Genomic DNA, 16,695 nt, shown 5'->3' on the forward strand with positions numbered 1-16,695 from the left:
AGCCCTGGCTGGCATAGCTCAGTGGATTGAGCATGGGCTGCGATCCAAAGTGTCGCAGGTTCGATTCCCAGCCAGGGCACATGCCTGGGTTGCAGGCCATGACCCCCAGCAACCACATATTGATGTTTCTCTCTCTCTCTCTCTCTCCCTCCCTCCTTTCCCTCTCTAAAAATAATTAAAATAAATAAAATCTTTAAAAAGAAGCTTTAAAAAATAAAATATATATTTAATAACGCCATATACATTTAAGTTGTACAACATATTTATTTCATACATTTATATATTGTAACATGTTTGACATTGTAACATAGCCCTTCTATCATGTCACATAATAATTTATTTTGTGTGCTCAGAATAACTCAGATCTAGTATCTTAACAAGTTGGGTGATTCTAATAAAATATTGTTGTCTATATTCACTATACTGTACATTAGATCTCTAGGACTTACTTACCTCCCATTTTCAAGTTTGTACCCTTATGCAACATCTTTCCTATGCCCCCAACATCCTGCATCTGGTAACCACAATTTTACTCTCTGTTTTAATGTGTTTATTCCTGTTGTGACCTGACATTTGGACTTCAGTGTGTGTAAATTTCAAATGAAGGGGACACTATAGGGTCAGAAAATGGTTCTTTGTTTTGTAATAGTTATTTCAATTAAATGGATGTAAAGTAAAAATAATATCTGGACACAACCCAAGGACATTGAACACCCCAAATAATTTCATGAAAAAAGTGATAACTACATTTCTCACCGGTAGTTATTGTGAAGGTCAGTGCAGGTGGAATTGTTCTCACAAGGATTCATTTTGCAGTCATTGGATTCTTGCTCACAAAAATATCCTTCCCCTCCAGATGGGCACATGCACTGGTAGCTCTAAGGGAATAATATAAACATTATATAACCTTAGGTAGTTATATAAGCCTGAAATCCAGATATTACTCCAGGTTATTTTGATCTGTCAGTCAACTTATACCTTTTCAAATTTTTATAGAATGATAATACTTCTTTCAAGTTACTTTTACTACACTTTAAAAACTACAGTTTAAAAACAGTATTATTTAGTATATAATCCAATAAAAATTTGCAGCTTATCAACAAAATCAATGTGATATTAAAATATTAATGAATTATATGCAAAACTATTGACTTTATTAAATATCTTAATATAAAAATTAGTGTATCAGTAACAGGGTGGCAGTGATTGAAACTAACTACACATGCAACTAAGCCACTAGCTCACAAGCTTAAAAAATGTAACTGCAGTCCTGGCTGGTGTAGCTCAGTGGATTGAGCACGGGCTGCGAACCAAAGCATCACAGGTTCGATTCCCAGTCAGGGCACATGCCTGGGTTGCAGGCCACAGCCCCCAGCAACCACACATTGATGTTTCTCTCCCTCCCCCTCTCTTTCTCCCTCCCTTCCCTCTCTAAAAATAAGTAAATAAAATCTTAAAACAAAACAAACAAACAAAAACATAACTGCAGCAGATGAAACTTCTGTAAGTTTTGTGGCATCACTTACAAAAAATTAACCTAGATAAAATCAATACTATCAGATGATTGAAACTGTAAAACTTTCCATATTATTCTTCTAAAGTATAGAGTTAACCTATAACAATATTCAAAAATATCAGTAAGTGAAATTTTGCTTTTCCAGAATTGGGCAAACAAACATACAAACAACCCCCCCCTCAAAATCTAATGGGGTAATAACATATATTAAAATGTTTTTGAAGAATACTGCTCTTTGTCAAATCAGTAGAATTTGGGGTCTTACATTTAGAGATGCTAGATTTAACATTATTAAAGGTACTAAAATCAACCATGATCTTGATCTTTACCATTAATACAGTAGCCACTGGCTCCATGTGGCTATATGATGTTGATATTGGATGGGTTACAGTTGAGATGTGCTACAAATATAAAATGCAGATTAAATTTTGAAGATTTAGTATGAAAAAAGTATAAAGTATCTCCCTAATAATTTCATTACTTACATGGTTTTTTTTTAGAGATTTTATTTATTTATTTTTTAGAGAGGGAAGGGAGGGAGAAAGGGAGAGAGAGAGAAACATCAGTGTGTGGTTGCTGGGGGCTGTGGCCTGCAACCCAGGCATGTCCCTGACTGGGAATCAGACCTGTGACACTTTGGTTCGCAGCCCGTGCTCAATCCACTGAACTACGCCAGCCAGGGCAACTTACATGTTATAATGATAATAAACAGTTAAAGAAAACACTTTAAAATTAATTCCATCTGATTCTTTTAACCTTTTTTTAATGTGGCTACTAAAAATTTTAAATTGCATATGGATCTCATTACATTTCCACTGGACAAAGCTGTACCAGATTATGCCTACTCTGTGTCTTTATTTGTTAATAGAGTTAAGACATCTGCATAGTTATATGAACATACATGCAGAGCAGAAGTTCCCTGAGATTAGAGAACTTGTTTAGTTTAATACATCTCAGCATCTTGAGGAGTCCTGGCAACCTGTAGATACTTAATACATATTTATTGAACTAATGAAAAAGAATAAATATGATAAAAAAAGGTAAAAGCTGCAGTTAGTACCCAAAACAGATTAATTACACAAGGATTGTGATTGTTTGCTAGAGGTGCATAACAAACTTATTTCAAATATTACATTAACCAAAGAAACACATAAATTCACGTTCCATGTATGTATATTTAGGTTACAATAACTCAAATGTATAAGAATTGCCACTGAGTGTTCTTCTTCAGTTTAACAGGGGCAAATGATTTTCTATGCCTTGTGAGCAGCTGAAAAGCAGAGGGATGAGAGCCACCGTATTAGTAACTCTGGCCTTTATTCCTGACACATGGGTTAATTTTTCCCTCAGAGTACTCTGTAATAGCGCTCATAGTTTGCTGAATTTTAGGAGCAGTCTTTTCATGCACTGTCATCCTGTATTGTTAACTTTCTCAAGGGGTGTGGTAACATTCTCAAAGATTTCCTGGGTTGTTTGGCTTTTTTCTTCCATTTCTCTTTTGTAAGCATCAAAAGAAGACTTACATAAAAATTAAATAGAGTGATCATATTTTGTTTTATGAATCTGCTATTGAAAATGGAAGCAATTCTATAACAGGCAAGTCAAGTGTGCACTGTGATGAATGGGGGGTAACTACCAAATTTAGTGATGGACATCAGGGCAGAATAGGAGAATGGCCCATATGTGAAAGCTGTGGGAAAGGTTGAGGCACCCTTTAGCTTTGTTCTGATGGTTCACTTTCTAAGTGGTATGGATGATTCTGTAAAGACAAAAGCATGAGTTTACTGCTGGTTTTTATTTTAACATCTCAGTAATAATTTGAAAAGAAATTGATTGATTCAAAAAGTCAATCAAATTTCTTTGCCATTAAAGTCATATGTTGCTTGAAAGCTAATAATTGTTTGTATGTATTCTTGATGATTTAAGAATTAGTAGAAAATTATCATCAACTTAATGGTATAATTATCATTAAAGTGTCAGATATCACAGCAGTGATCTCCAGATATGATGGAATCTATATGAAAAGAAAGCATAAGAGGATGAGGGAAATAGATTTTTTTAACCTTAAATATTAAAAAATACAAATGTTGAAATGAGTAGAAATGAATATTAGCTAGAAACTAACCCAGAGTTCAAATATCTGTAGTCATCTGTTGCTTTCTTGACTCAAAAGCACTTTTCTGAGTGCAGATATTCTCAGTGCAAAGCATTTTCCCATTCAACATTGTAAAGTTAATTCCAGTAATTTTAAATAATAGTTCAAGGTAAAACATTATTTTCAAATCACATTATCTTGGCATTAAATAATTAAATTATACTTTGACCTAGGTTTGTTGAGAAAGAAAATATATTTAAAACATATTATTTACTGAAATTAGTAAAAGTTTGCATAATTCATGAAGTTGGGGCCACAGGATTTTTACCTCTTAATATGAAATAGATATTACTCTTCCTGAAAAATTTAGATAAAACATTTGTCATAGTTTGAAAGTATTTAAGTAAGAAGACAGGGGAGACAAAAATGATAGAAGAGAATCTGGGACTAGAATTTTAAACTACACAGCCAGTGTGACAGAAGACAAAGCAGTCAAGTCTAGTAAGTGCAATAGAACAAACTACACAGTGTTTAGGTTTTTTAGGTCAACAGCCAGGTGTTTCACATATCTGTAATCAGTGAAAAATATATTGAAATAAGTAGGATAGAATAATTTTGATAATTGTGAAGTCTAAGAGATAAAATTTGAAAACTCTTGTTGCTTACTAAATTTCTAATTTGGTATACTAGTATTCTCTTGTTGCATAACAAATTATCACAGATTGAGTAGCATTAAACAACATTAATTTACTCTATCACCATTTCTGTTGTTCAGTGTCCAAGCATGGTTAGGGTCCTTTGTTTAGAGTCTCACTAGGTTGAAACCAAGGTATTAAGTGAGTTGTCATCTCATATGAGACTTGAGGTAATTTTCTAAATTCAATGCTTGTCAGCAAAATTAATTTCATTGTAGCTATAAAACCTAGAGACAACTAACTTAAATTAGATATTTAACTTAATTCAGAAATAAAATTGAAATCTTCATATTCTTGCTAAGTGTGAGGCACAGACAGCATTCAGCATCCAGACCGTGTTGTTAGGTCCTCGGCATGTGTCCTCATCTCCTTCTAGCATGGCCTTTGCTTCTTCAAGGTTAATGGAAGAGCATCTGCTGCTGCAACTTGTCTCTTTCAAGGGCCCATCTAATTAGGTCAGGACCACCCAGGATAATCATGCATTTGATTAATTAAAGGCAAGTGATTAGGAACCTTAGTTATATCTGAAAAATCTGTTTTTCAAGATAATATTACTATGGTAGCAATATCCTATTGTATTCACACATCTTACACTTAAGGGGAGGAGATTGTATAGGGCATGATACAGTAGGAGGTAAAATCTTGAGACCATTTTTAATTCTGCCTACCACATCTACTAACCTACTTTATTTTTCTTAGTAACTTATTTAAATTCTCTAAGCCTCCATTGCCTTCATATGCAAAGAGGCAAAAATATCTATTTCATAAGCTTATTTTGAACATCAAGTACAGTAATGATTGTAACATGCTTAGCTTAGTGACACATAATTACCACTAATTAGTAGCAGTAATTACCTCTAGACATACCAGTCTAAATCTGATAAGATCAATGTAAAACTTGCAGAAAGTACTACAACTAGATCAGAATTATCTATTGTTACATTATTGTTTTGCATGAACAATTTAAGCTACCTACTAAGAAGTAAAGATGATCAGACTATGGGAACAAAGAAGAAAAGAGGAGGAGAAAGAGACCCTAGCAATGTGTCAATTATAAGACACAAACTTAGATGAAGTGAGCAAATTCAGAACATATAAATTAGGAAAATTAATCATGAAAAATAAAATATATTATTATTCTCAAACAAATACACATTTCATTTCTTAAGATCATATTTATTTATTTTTAGAGGGAGGGGAAGGAGAGAAAGAGAGGGAGAGAAACTCTCATGTGCCCCCTACTGGGGACCTGGCCCACAACCCAGGCATGTGCCCTGATTTGAAATTGAACTAGTGACCCTTTGGTTCCCAGGCTGGCACTCAATCCATTGAGCCACACCAGCCAGGGCTAAACAAGTATATGTTTTAAAATGCACCAAAAGAGGAAGATTGACAATAGGAATACATAGACCAAATTAAATTGCCTTCAAATCTTTAAATTCCCTTTTATGCCATGTAGGTGTAAAAGAAAGAAAAGAAAGAAAGGGGGGGGGAGAGGGAGAAAGGAAGGAAGGAAGGAAGGAAGGAAGGAAGGAAGGAAGGAAGGAAGGAAGGAAGGAAGGAAGGGGAGGGTAGGGGAGGGGAGGGGAGGGGAGGGGAGGGGAGGGGAGGGAGGAAAACTACCCAACTCATTTTTGAGACTTGTAAAATCTACATATCAAAACCTGGCAAGAATATAATAAGAAAGGAAAACTCAGTCAATGTTACTGAGATCAAAAAAATAAAATAGAAGAAAATAAATTAAACTAATTGAATCTTACAGTGTCATCAAAATATGGTCAATTATAAACTGTTAGTTTCTCCCTTCTTCCCCCAGAAATAAAAGTATGCTTCAACACGAGAAAATCTATTAAAGAAAAAAAATGGTTTGATCATTTCAGATAGAGAAAAATATTATAAAATTCAACAACCACTTATAAAAATTCTCCTAGCAAATGAGAAATTAATGAGAATGTCCTTATACTAATAAAAAACTGTTTACCACACATTAACAAAAAAAATCCTGCCAAACATTATTTTAGCAAACACAATTAGAGAAACTGGATAAAATATGTAAAGCAATCACTGAATTCTTGAAAAAACAACCAAGGCAGACTGGCTCTCCTAAGTTGCAGAGAGGGGGAAATAAAACTAAGGTAAGATGACACTTTACTCTGCTTTGCCAGGACATTTGTCTACTTAAATTCAGGTAAGTAAAATCATTTCCATTTCTGGGTATTTATCCGAAGAAAACAAAAAGCCTAATTCAAAAAGATATATGCACCCCTATGTTTATTCAACATTATTACAATAGCCAAGATATGAAAGCAACCTAGGTATCCATCAGTAATTGAATAAATAAAGAAGATATATATCAGATATTTATGTGTATATATACACACAGACACATATATAGACAATATATATGCATATATATAGACACTCAAAGGTGTCTATGTAGATAGACACCATTAGTGAGCATGTGTACTATGTAGCTGTTGCATTCAAAATGCCATTGAATTGAGTGAGTAGAGCAAGGAAACTGCATCATATTTTGCATTAAGCTTGAACATTCCCCTGTGGAAACTATTCAGGTAATTCAGAAGGCTGCAGCTCTGGGCAACTGGTGACTGGCAGCTTCATCATGACAATGTGCCCACTCATGTATCACATTTCATGTATCACATTTGGTTAAACATCAATTCACCCAGGTGACTCAGGGTATATATTTGTCCAGAAGGTATCCAGCCATGTAATATGAAATATTCATGGAAGAAGATACAAGATGCAAGGAACATTGTACATAAGACAGTGACACCTCGGTCCCCTTCAAAGTAGGTACCTCGGAAGTTCACACAGTTCTTTCAATCACCATCAGCTTCCGCATCATATTTTTTTAATATTATCAGCAGTCTAAAATCTCTTCCCTTTCAAAGGTGATTTTAGTTTTGGGAATAGCCAGAAGTTTCAAAGCACCAAATCCACACTGTAGTGGGCCTGAGTCACCTGGGTAAGTTCATGTTTAACCAGAAAACTCATGAAATGTGATTCATGAATGGGCACATTGTCATGATGAAGCTGCCAATCACCAGTTGCTCAGAGCTGCAGCCTTCTGAATTACCTGAATAGTTTCCATGGAGGAATGTTCAAGCTTAATGCAAAATTTGATGCAGTTTCCTTGCTCTACTAGCTCAATGGGACAGCATTTTGAGTGCAATGAGTACACCATATACATGCTCACTCAATGGCGTCTACTGTCCCCACTGACTAGCACAGCAAAGTTGTCATTATTCATTCATGCACATTCCAGTCCACTCCCTTTGGCTGCCAGGTTACATCTATGTTGCACAAATTGTTCTCATTATATTAACAATGACTGGACATTTTCCAGACAGACCTCTTGTGTATGTTGGCATCTTATACAGCAATAAAATATGAAATCTTCCCATTTATAGCAACCTGGGTGGACCTAAAGGGTGTTATGCTAAGTGAAATAGAGAAATATAAATACCATATGGTTTCACCTATGTATGGAATCTAAATAAAAGAAAATGAAAAAGTGAATAAACAAAATAAAACAAAAACAGACTCAAAGAAAAAGAGACCAAAGGTAGCAAGATGGAATGGTCCTGCTAGAAGAGAAAGAGATGGAGAGAGAATGAGAAAGGTAAAGGGGGACATAGTCAATAATATATATGATGTTTATACAATGACAGATGATTACCAGGATTAGTAGTATAATCACATTGTAAGATATAAAATGTCAAAATACCATATTTTATACCTGATATAATATTGTATACTAGCTAAGCTTAACTAAAGAAAACACTGTCACAAAAATAGTAAGCAAACAGAAGTACCTGGAGCTTTGAGCAATTTCCCTAGACTGAAAATAATATATTGGCATTTAGCTTTGTCAAGGAGATAGGCCCATAAAGAAGAGAGAAGAGAAGTAAGCCCAAAGTTTGTGAGCAACATTTTGGAGAAATTTATTCCTCAGGGTGTAACTACCCAGTGTAAGCAGAAAGCAGCTAAACTGAACAGCCAAGACTCAGCAGTCTTGTGGTGCAGGAAAGGTAGAAGATGGAGTTTACAGCCTGCTAGATGGAATGGTCCTGCTAAAGACTTCTGACTTTCAGCTGATACCTCAAAAGGCCAAAATCTAGAAATAATGACAAATTAGCAAAAACACCAACCAGGTCATACTAAAACCCTCTCAATGAAAATGAGGTCGTCTGTAATCTATTTGTCTACCAGAGAAAATTAAGTGCTCTTCTACTTACTGCTCTAACAGTAAGTAGAATTTTTCAATATCTGGCACAAAATATCTGGTATTAAATAAGGAATTAGAAATACTGAGGACCAAAATTTATGAAAAGAAAAAAACCCAACAGTACAAATAGTCTTGTTCAGATTTTGTGGTTATTGAATGTTTTTAAATAACTATGACTGACATGTGAAAACATAGAAAGCAAGATAGGAAATATCACGAGAAACCTGCTATAATAGAAACACTCAAAGACATATAGTAAGTTTTAAAAAGATAATAATGGAAATTTAAGAATTTAATCCATTATTTATATTAATCCAAGATTAATAATAGAAATTGTATCAGAGAAGATAATCAGTAAATGTCCAATCAAAGTGCACCAGAAAACAAAATAAAAAAAGGGAAGACATGAAAAGAACCAATAGATGTCTAATTGGTATGACAAAAATGACAGGAGAGATTGAATAAGAGGAATAATTTGAAAAGTATTGTCTGATTATTGTCCAAAGATAACAAAAGACAATAACCATTGATGTAGAAAGTTCTCCAGGCCTGTGATGGATTAACACAAAGAAAAGATTAGCTAGCATAGAACTGCTGACGATGAAGGATAAAGAATAAATCTTAAAGGCAGCCAAAGAACAGACACATTGCCTTCAAAGGAATATTAAGACTGACAATTTACTTCCTAGTGGTGGGAATAAGAACCCGTAGACCAATATTTTAATGGAATAAAAGATAAGAACTGCCAACCTAAAAGTTTATGCTCACTATAAAAAATACTCTTTAATTCGGAAATGAGAATAAGAACATTTCATTCTCACTTAAAACTTGAAAATTTACTGAAGATTTTAAGACTGTGGAGATTTTGGTAACAGAGAGCCAGGATTCAAACTCAAGCTCCATGAATTATTTGCTATATAATTGCATTCATGTTCCTTTATCTCAAGGAACATCAGAAATAATGGCATGTAGTTGATGAGTGTGTGAAAATTAAATGAGTACTTAATGTAGAACCTCATTTGATATCAGACTCATAGTAAGATACCAGTGAACTTCATCTAAAGTGTTCTCTGATTCTGTGATTTGTCCCTGTAATCTCAACTACTCCCCAGTCTCGTTTCCTGATTCTTTGATATTCCTCCACCTGGAGTACCTTTGCTTACTTTCCCCAACCTCTGCCCCATCCTTCCAAATTTTATCCTTCTTTCAAGGTCAAGATAAATATCACATTCTTCCTGAAGCCTTGAATATTTTCCTGTGGTATATGTTCCTTTCTCACAATTATTATTTTATCTTTTATGAAAAAAATTTAGTATATTAGTTACTAGTATACATATTATATATTTTTATTATTTACCATATTTTAAGCTATCTTACTTATTTTATTATTTATTTCTCTAACTTATAAAATAATAAAAACTGGGAAGACAGAGATTTAATCTTTTTTGTTCACTAAATATCCTCAGTATCTAAAATACTGTCTGATATTTGATTGAAATAATTGATGTTGGAGCATGAAATATATATCATACCAATTGGTAATAGTATAATCCTGGAGAAATATTATTTATAATTTCTAAGTATTTAAGCATCTCATTCTAACAAGAAAACATATACTTCAGAATACCTTTAAATTTCAATTACAATCAACTAAAACCAGTTCTATAAATGAGGATTGAAAATCCAAATTAAAGAAAAATTGTATTGGTTTCTTTACAAAAAGTATTTACATATTAAGATCATTATACATTTTAAAGCAAGTACTTTATTTTTTTTAACTTTTTTTAAAGCAAATATTTCTTTATTTTATTTTATTTTATTTTACTTTATTTATTTATTTTTAGAGAGGGAAGGGAGGGAGAAAGAGAGAGAGAGAAACATCAATATGCAGTTGCTGGGGGCCATGGCGTGCAACCCAGGTGTGTGGCCTGATTGGGACTCGAACCTGCGACACTTTGGTTCGCAGCCTGCGCTCAATCCACTGAGCTACGCCAGCCAGAAGATCATTATATTTGATTCAGTTTTAGACACAAAATATATCTTACTAAAACATATCCTATGAGACTTACTTTTAGAGTCCTGAAAATTTAGATATACACTGAAAGAACAAAACAAATAAAATTTTTAAATTGTGTTTTTTTCTGATTCAATACTCATATGATCATTGGAAGAAGGATAACAATTTCTTTTTTACTTTAATAAAATAAAAAATTAGTAAAATCCATAGTAAATTCTGTTTTTGTAAAAAAAGGACTACTTTCTGTCTTATTTTTTAAAGTATTAATTTAATTTATAAAAACTTATAAAATTGACCATTGGCACAAAGATTGCCAAATACTGGATATAATAATATTCAGGATTTAAAATATAGTAATCTTTATTAATTACAACAAACAAAAATATGTTAATATAATTTCTTTTAGCTAGAGAAATGATTTAGCTTGGTGTTTTAAACTTAAAATGAAATAATATATACTATTCTGACAGAAAGTTAATGGAATATTTAAAAACAATTTCTGTAAAAAGTTATAAATGCTGAATTTCATTAAACATATATTGAAATAAGACAATAAAAATACATGTTAGACTAAGGAATACATTCAAGGCATAACTGTTTTAGAAAAATACAATTTCTTTAACATGGAAAGATGTAATATAAAAACTATGAAAAACCACATTAGATGTAGATATCATAGTGTATAAATATTCATAGTGTAGGTACCTTTTAAAAACACTTTGTAAAGGAAATATAAACCTTTAAGAAACTTAGTCACTGTTTTCATGTAAAATTTTTTTGTTAGTAGTAAGAAGAGCAAATCAGTATTTTATTGTCTACTCTAAATGAAGAACAGTAAAGCAAATTACCACTAGGTTTATTTTCTGTCTTCTAGTCAATCTATGAAAAATATCCATATTAATATTACATTTTTCAAACTAATGTCAGCTGCTTGTCCATTATGTTATTTTCTACCTACACTCTATTAACAACTTATTCCTTGTGTTTTAGTTCTCTTTATTGCATGCCCTACCGTCATAAATTATCTGTGACCCTTTCTGAAGGGTCCCTTACCTTTAACAGTTTTTTTCCAGAAAGGGTTTAAAACTAGAGAAAGGGGCTTAGGATACCAGTACTAGAATTGTATTCATTACTAATAATATAGCTACCATAAGAAAATAACTCACCAGCCACCAATGTTTACTCTTCAAACACATTTCTTGTGTTCGTGAACAGTGCTTTCCTTCCATATTGAATCAGTTTAACCACTGGGGATTTAATCTATTACCCAAAGTTTTATCCCCAGGACATAAGCAATACTTAAGAATATAAATAAACAATTTTCTGAGAGACTATCACAAACATAAAGATGCCAGAATATGAATATAATTCTGCTACAGATAGTTTAGATGTTTGGGACAACTACTTTTTGGTCTAAAAGTAAATGATAATGAAAATGCAAGCACAGGATGGAGTAAAAATCACTTTTACCTACCCATCAGGCTTTTTCTAAAATATTTTGCAGAAGGATGCTATATAGTTTATTTTCTCATACTCAGTTTTCTAACATACTAGAAAGCTCATAGAATTGTAAATGGTTTTTATTGTCGAAAGCTGTCTTCAACATTAGACTATTTGGTCCAATAGTTTTAAAATATTTGTTTTTTAACTTTAATTAAGAAACCCTTATACAAACACATTTTCCCAGAGTGCATAAATGCATAAAGCAGCATAAAACAGATCTGCTCTGACTGAGCAAGGAAATAAAGGCCCAGAACCCTGCCCCTCAGCTCTTTTTGCCACTCTCCCTCTACACTCTCCCTCCCTGAGACAATGCTACTCCCAACCCCGCACCACCAAGTCTCAAAACACAGATTGAAAATGACTGATCCACCCCGACTTACTTCATTGTATTTATTTTTTGAAAAGATCTTATTTATTTTTTATAGAGGCAAAGGGAGTGAGAAAGAGAGGGAGAGAAACATCACTGTGTGGTTGGCTCTTACATGCCCCCCTACTGGGGGCTGGCTTGCCACCCAGGCATGTGCCCTAGACTGGGAATCAAATCAGTGACCTTTGGTTCGAAGGCCAGTGATCAGTCCACTGAGCCACACCAGCCAAGGCCCAACCTACTTCATTTTATAATAACAAAAAAATTGAACCCCTGGAGGTTAAGTCAATTGCTCAAGCTACTATAACTAGTTAATGGTAAAACTGGAATTAGAACTCATGTCTCTTGAAACCCTGTCTGGTTTTCCCAAATGAGCTTTAAAAAAATCAATAAATTCAGAAATACATTAGCTTAAATATACTATTTTGACAATATCAAAATTTTGAGATAATATTCTAATTATGTGCATTAAATAATTCACTTTATATGTAAATTCCTGTATTCTTTTTTCTCTGTATATAAGAAAGTTGCTGGATGGTTCTAGTTGACACCAATAGTATTATCCATGAAGTTAACAATATAACCAGTATTAATCACCTTAAAACCAATGTTGTAAATATGAAGATTGAATATTCTTATATGCATGCATGGAAAAAGAGAATTGCTCTGAATCTACAGATTTTCTTGAGTTTAGATATGGACAATGCTCATCCTCCCTGAGCTTCACAGTGATAGAGAGTAGAGGAAGTAAAAAATGCTGCTTTGGTTGCAGGATGCTGTCATGGAATATTTGAGCCTTGAGCAGTATGTAAATCAGTGTATCTGAAAGTTTTTAAACTACGATACAAAACTCTTTTCTGACATAGTGATCTCAAGTAAAACAATCATCTATAAAAGCAGAGAAGTAAGCTAGGCTTTCTAATAGCAGCTGTAGAAGCAAGTACTAAACAAATAATGCAATATTTGCCTATTATGTTAGATACTACTCAACACCTCTTTATAATAGGTCACTTGGCCACTTGGTGAAATAAAGTAAAATAATGAATATTAGGTAATATGAAGATATTTTAAACATATCTTTAAACCTGGTTTGACTGTTTTATGTTCTTAAAGTTTATGGCTCTTGACAATATTTTAAATTTATTAGGATTTTTATTTTAAATGCTATAAGATTAAGTAGACGTTTTCTTTAGGTTAAACAGAGAACATTTATATGCAATGCTATGTGGACATATTATATAGATATAGATATAGATATACCTAGCATACACAATTATATATGCATACAGTATACATTATGGGACATTAATTATATATATATATATATATAAATAAAATTTAATTATGTTTGACTAAAGCTAATTATCAGAGTTAAAGAAACATCCTTCAGCAAATGTTACATACTATAGTATTTCTGTATATTTTCCTTTTTTGGAACATTATTCTTTCATAGTATTTGCAAAGAATTCTAGTTAGAAGAATAGTGATTAGAGGGTCATAGTGTGAACCATATTCATCTCTCACAACCGTAACTATTGCATGCTTTGTAATGCTGTATAAGTTCTATTTCTCTGATAGGTGGACTGTTTTGTCTCATGGTTAGCTATCACGATTTTATTATAGGCTAATAAGCCACCTTTGCAGTGGAAATCAACAGTAATAAAGGGGAATAACTTAGCCCCAGATTGTGTAACCAAGAAATTAGGAAGCATTGGGTGAGAAGGACTAGGAAGGCACAACAATGTTTAGAAGAGAGTGAACTACAATTTCTAATCTCTCGTCAGCAAGTTGGGATTGATGAACCCAATAATAATTCCAAGAAGGAAATTTGTTAATCTCAAATTTCATTCATCATGAAAACAAATCCTCCAAAATGTGTTTGCCATTCTAGAATTTAATATTATTGATGTGATCAGTACTCCTCTTTCCTTAGGATAATAAGATGTAGGAATCCCTTCCTTGCTTTTTTTTTTTTTGTCTTTCTCCCTCCCATCTTCCTTCTCCCTGTCCCGTCCTTCTTTCTCCTTTCTTCTTTTCCTCCTCTTCCTCTGCTTACTGTGGAGTCAGTCAATGAAGGCTTATGTTTTAATTCTATCCATAAGTAAATATTTTCTACATATATTAAACTACTTACATTATTGATTTAATATAAATGGAGAGATAACTAATATCCCAAGAAGAGTCAGGATATTTGATCGTTTGATTGGTCTAGAATGTCACTCACTACATGCAGGCTATTGAGTAACTCACCTAACCAGTCATAATCAGTCTTAACTTTTAAATCAGTACATTTGGATTAGGTAATCTCTACTAACTCTTACAATCTTAAAATGATCTTTTTTATTGCTCTATTTATAATTCCTAGAAGAGCCAGGTCTTAACAAGGACAAACTATTTGCCAAGTATTCCCACCAGCTTTCAAAAGCATTACTAGGGACTTGTGAATTCCTGTTTAATGAAATTATTTTCTGAAATGACAGCTGGGAACACAATAAATGGTTTACAATGTATAATTTTTCTTAGAAGAGCAACTGTTAAATTTTCCTTTGCTTCTAATCCCTTCCACCAATTTGTGAGGCAAAATATTTTTAAAAACAAAAACAAATGCCTTATGTCATAATAATTAATATTTATTTACCAAACACATAAGTTGGTATTGATGTATTTTAATTGAACAAAAACAATAAGCACTGTGATATATATATATATATATATATATATATATATATATATATATATAAAACAGGCATTAATGGGTAAATTTCGATTTATAATTTAAAGTTTACAAATAGTTTTAGGGTGAAATGCTCTGAAAATAATGATATTCACAGACACCACAGAGGATTGCCACAATCTCTGCCAAAAGTTAATTTCCTAGTAGGCAGGAAATACCAGTTTTCCATTCTCCTCAGAAATCAACTAGCACATGTTGCCAGAATTTTCCCAGAATAGCAAGAAGAGGGATAAACAGCAAGGGGAAATTCTTCTGCTAAGGCATGCATAGTAGCAGCCAGATGATGAAGCAGAACTTTGAAGCATGCATGGTAGGAGCCACATGGTAGGAGCCAAAACAGCGACCATTAATGGGGAGGAAAATCTGGCCTGGGAAAATCTGAAAAAAAAAGATTAGACAGGATCAGGGCATGAAATCCCAGAAGATGCAAGAAAAGGATTGGGTAGGGGGAAGCACCAGCACAGCCACAGGAAGAGCTGGGAAAGAGACTGGATATTTTGAAAGAAAGCCTTCTCTCTCCTAAGCCCCAGAAAATATAATAAAAGATTAACAAAGGCCCAAGTCTCACTTGCTCTCTCTCTTTAGCAGCTGCACAGGTGGAAACACAGCACAGATTGCTAGTCAGATGGAAACAGACTGTGCTAGAATATGGGAGCCTCAGATTGCAGGTTAATGGCATAGCAGCTCTGGGTCCTCTGTGGCAGGCCTACAGCCACAGAGGCTAGACTTCTTCTACATGAAGATGGAGCTGAGCCACCTATTCCTGGTTGAGACATCAGGTATGGTACACCTTGGGGCAATTCTTTGTTTCACTCCAATAAATCTCACCACTATTCCTCAAACCCTCCTATGCATGTATCCCTGGAATGCTTTTCCTGTGATGCCATGGAAGAATCCTATTTCCTCTGGCAATAATTTCACTTCTGGGAATATATCCAAAGAAGCAAGAAACACTAAATCAAAAGAATATATGGACTTCTATATTCATTGCAGCATTAATTACAATAGTCAAGACTTGGAAGCAGCCTAACAGTCCATCAGTAAATGAGTGAATAAAAAAACTGTGGTACATTTACACAAAGAAATCTTACTTGGCCATAAAAAATAAGGAGATGCTACCTTTTGCTACTGCATAGATGAACTGGAGGCTATATTGCTAAGTGAAGTAAGTTAGTCAGAGAAAGACAAGTACCATATGATTTCATTCATATGTAAACTCTAACAAAAAAATAGAAACATACTCATAGATACATAGAAAGACTGACAGTTGTCAGAGGGGAGGGCAGTTGGGGGTTGAGTGAAAAGGGTGAAGGGATTAAGCCCCTCCCCTCAAAAAAGCAACTCATAGATACAGACAACAATACAGTGATTACCAGAGGGAAAGGAGGGTGATGGGAGGTAGAAGAGGGTAAAGGGATGATAAAGGGTGATGGAAGGAGACTTGACTTGAGGTGGTGAACACACAATATAATATACAGAAGCTGTATTATAGAATTGAATGTCTGAAACCTACATA

General features: G+C 33.7%; 1 protein-coding gene across 1 annotated transcript in view; it reads right to left on the bottom strand.

The window, feature by feature from the left end:
- The window catches only part of LOC118499947 (protein eyes shut homolog), a 145,330-nt gene that overhangs the window by 56,709 nt on the left and 71,926 nt on the right, over positions 1-16,695 (bottom strand). Inside the window, exon 3 of the mRNA XM_036022597.1 lies at positions 757-878. Within this exon, the coding sequence (XP_035878490.1) occupies positions 757-878 (122 nt within the window). The remainder of the gene's footprint in view (positions 1-756; positions 879-16,695) is intronic.

This window comes from Phyllostomus discolor, chromosome 4 (genome assembly GCF_004126475.2).
Source record: "Phyllostomus discolor isolate MPI-MPIP mPhyDis1 chromosome 4, mPhyDis1.pri.v3, whole genome shotgun sequence".
Classification (NCBI taxonomy): domain Eukaryota; kingdom Metazoa; phylum Chordata; class Mammalia; order Chiroptera; family Phyllostomidae; genus Phyllostomus; species Phyllostomus discolor.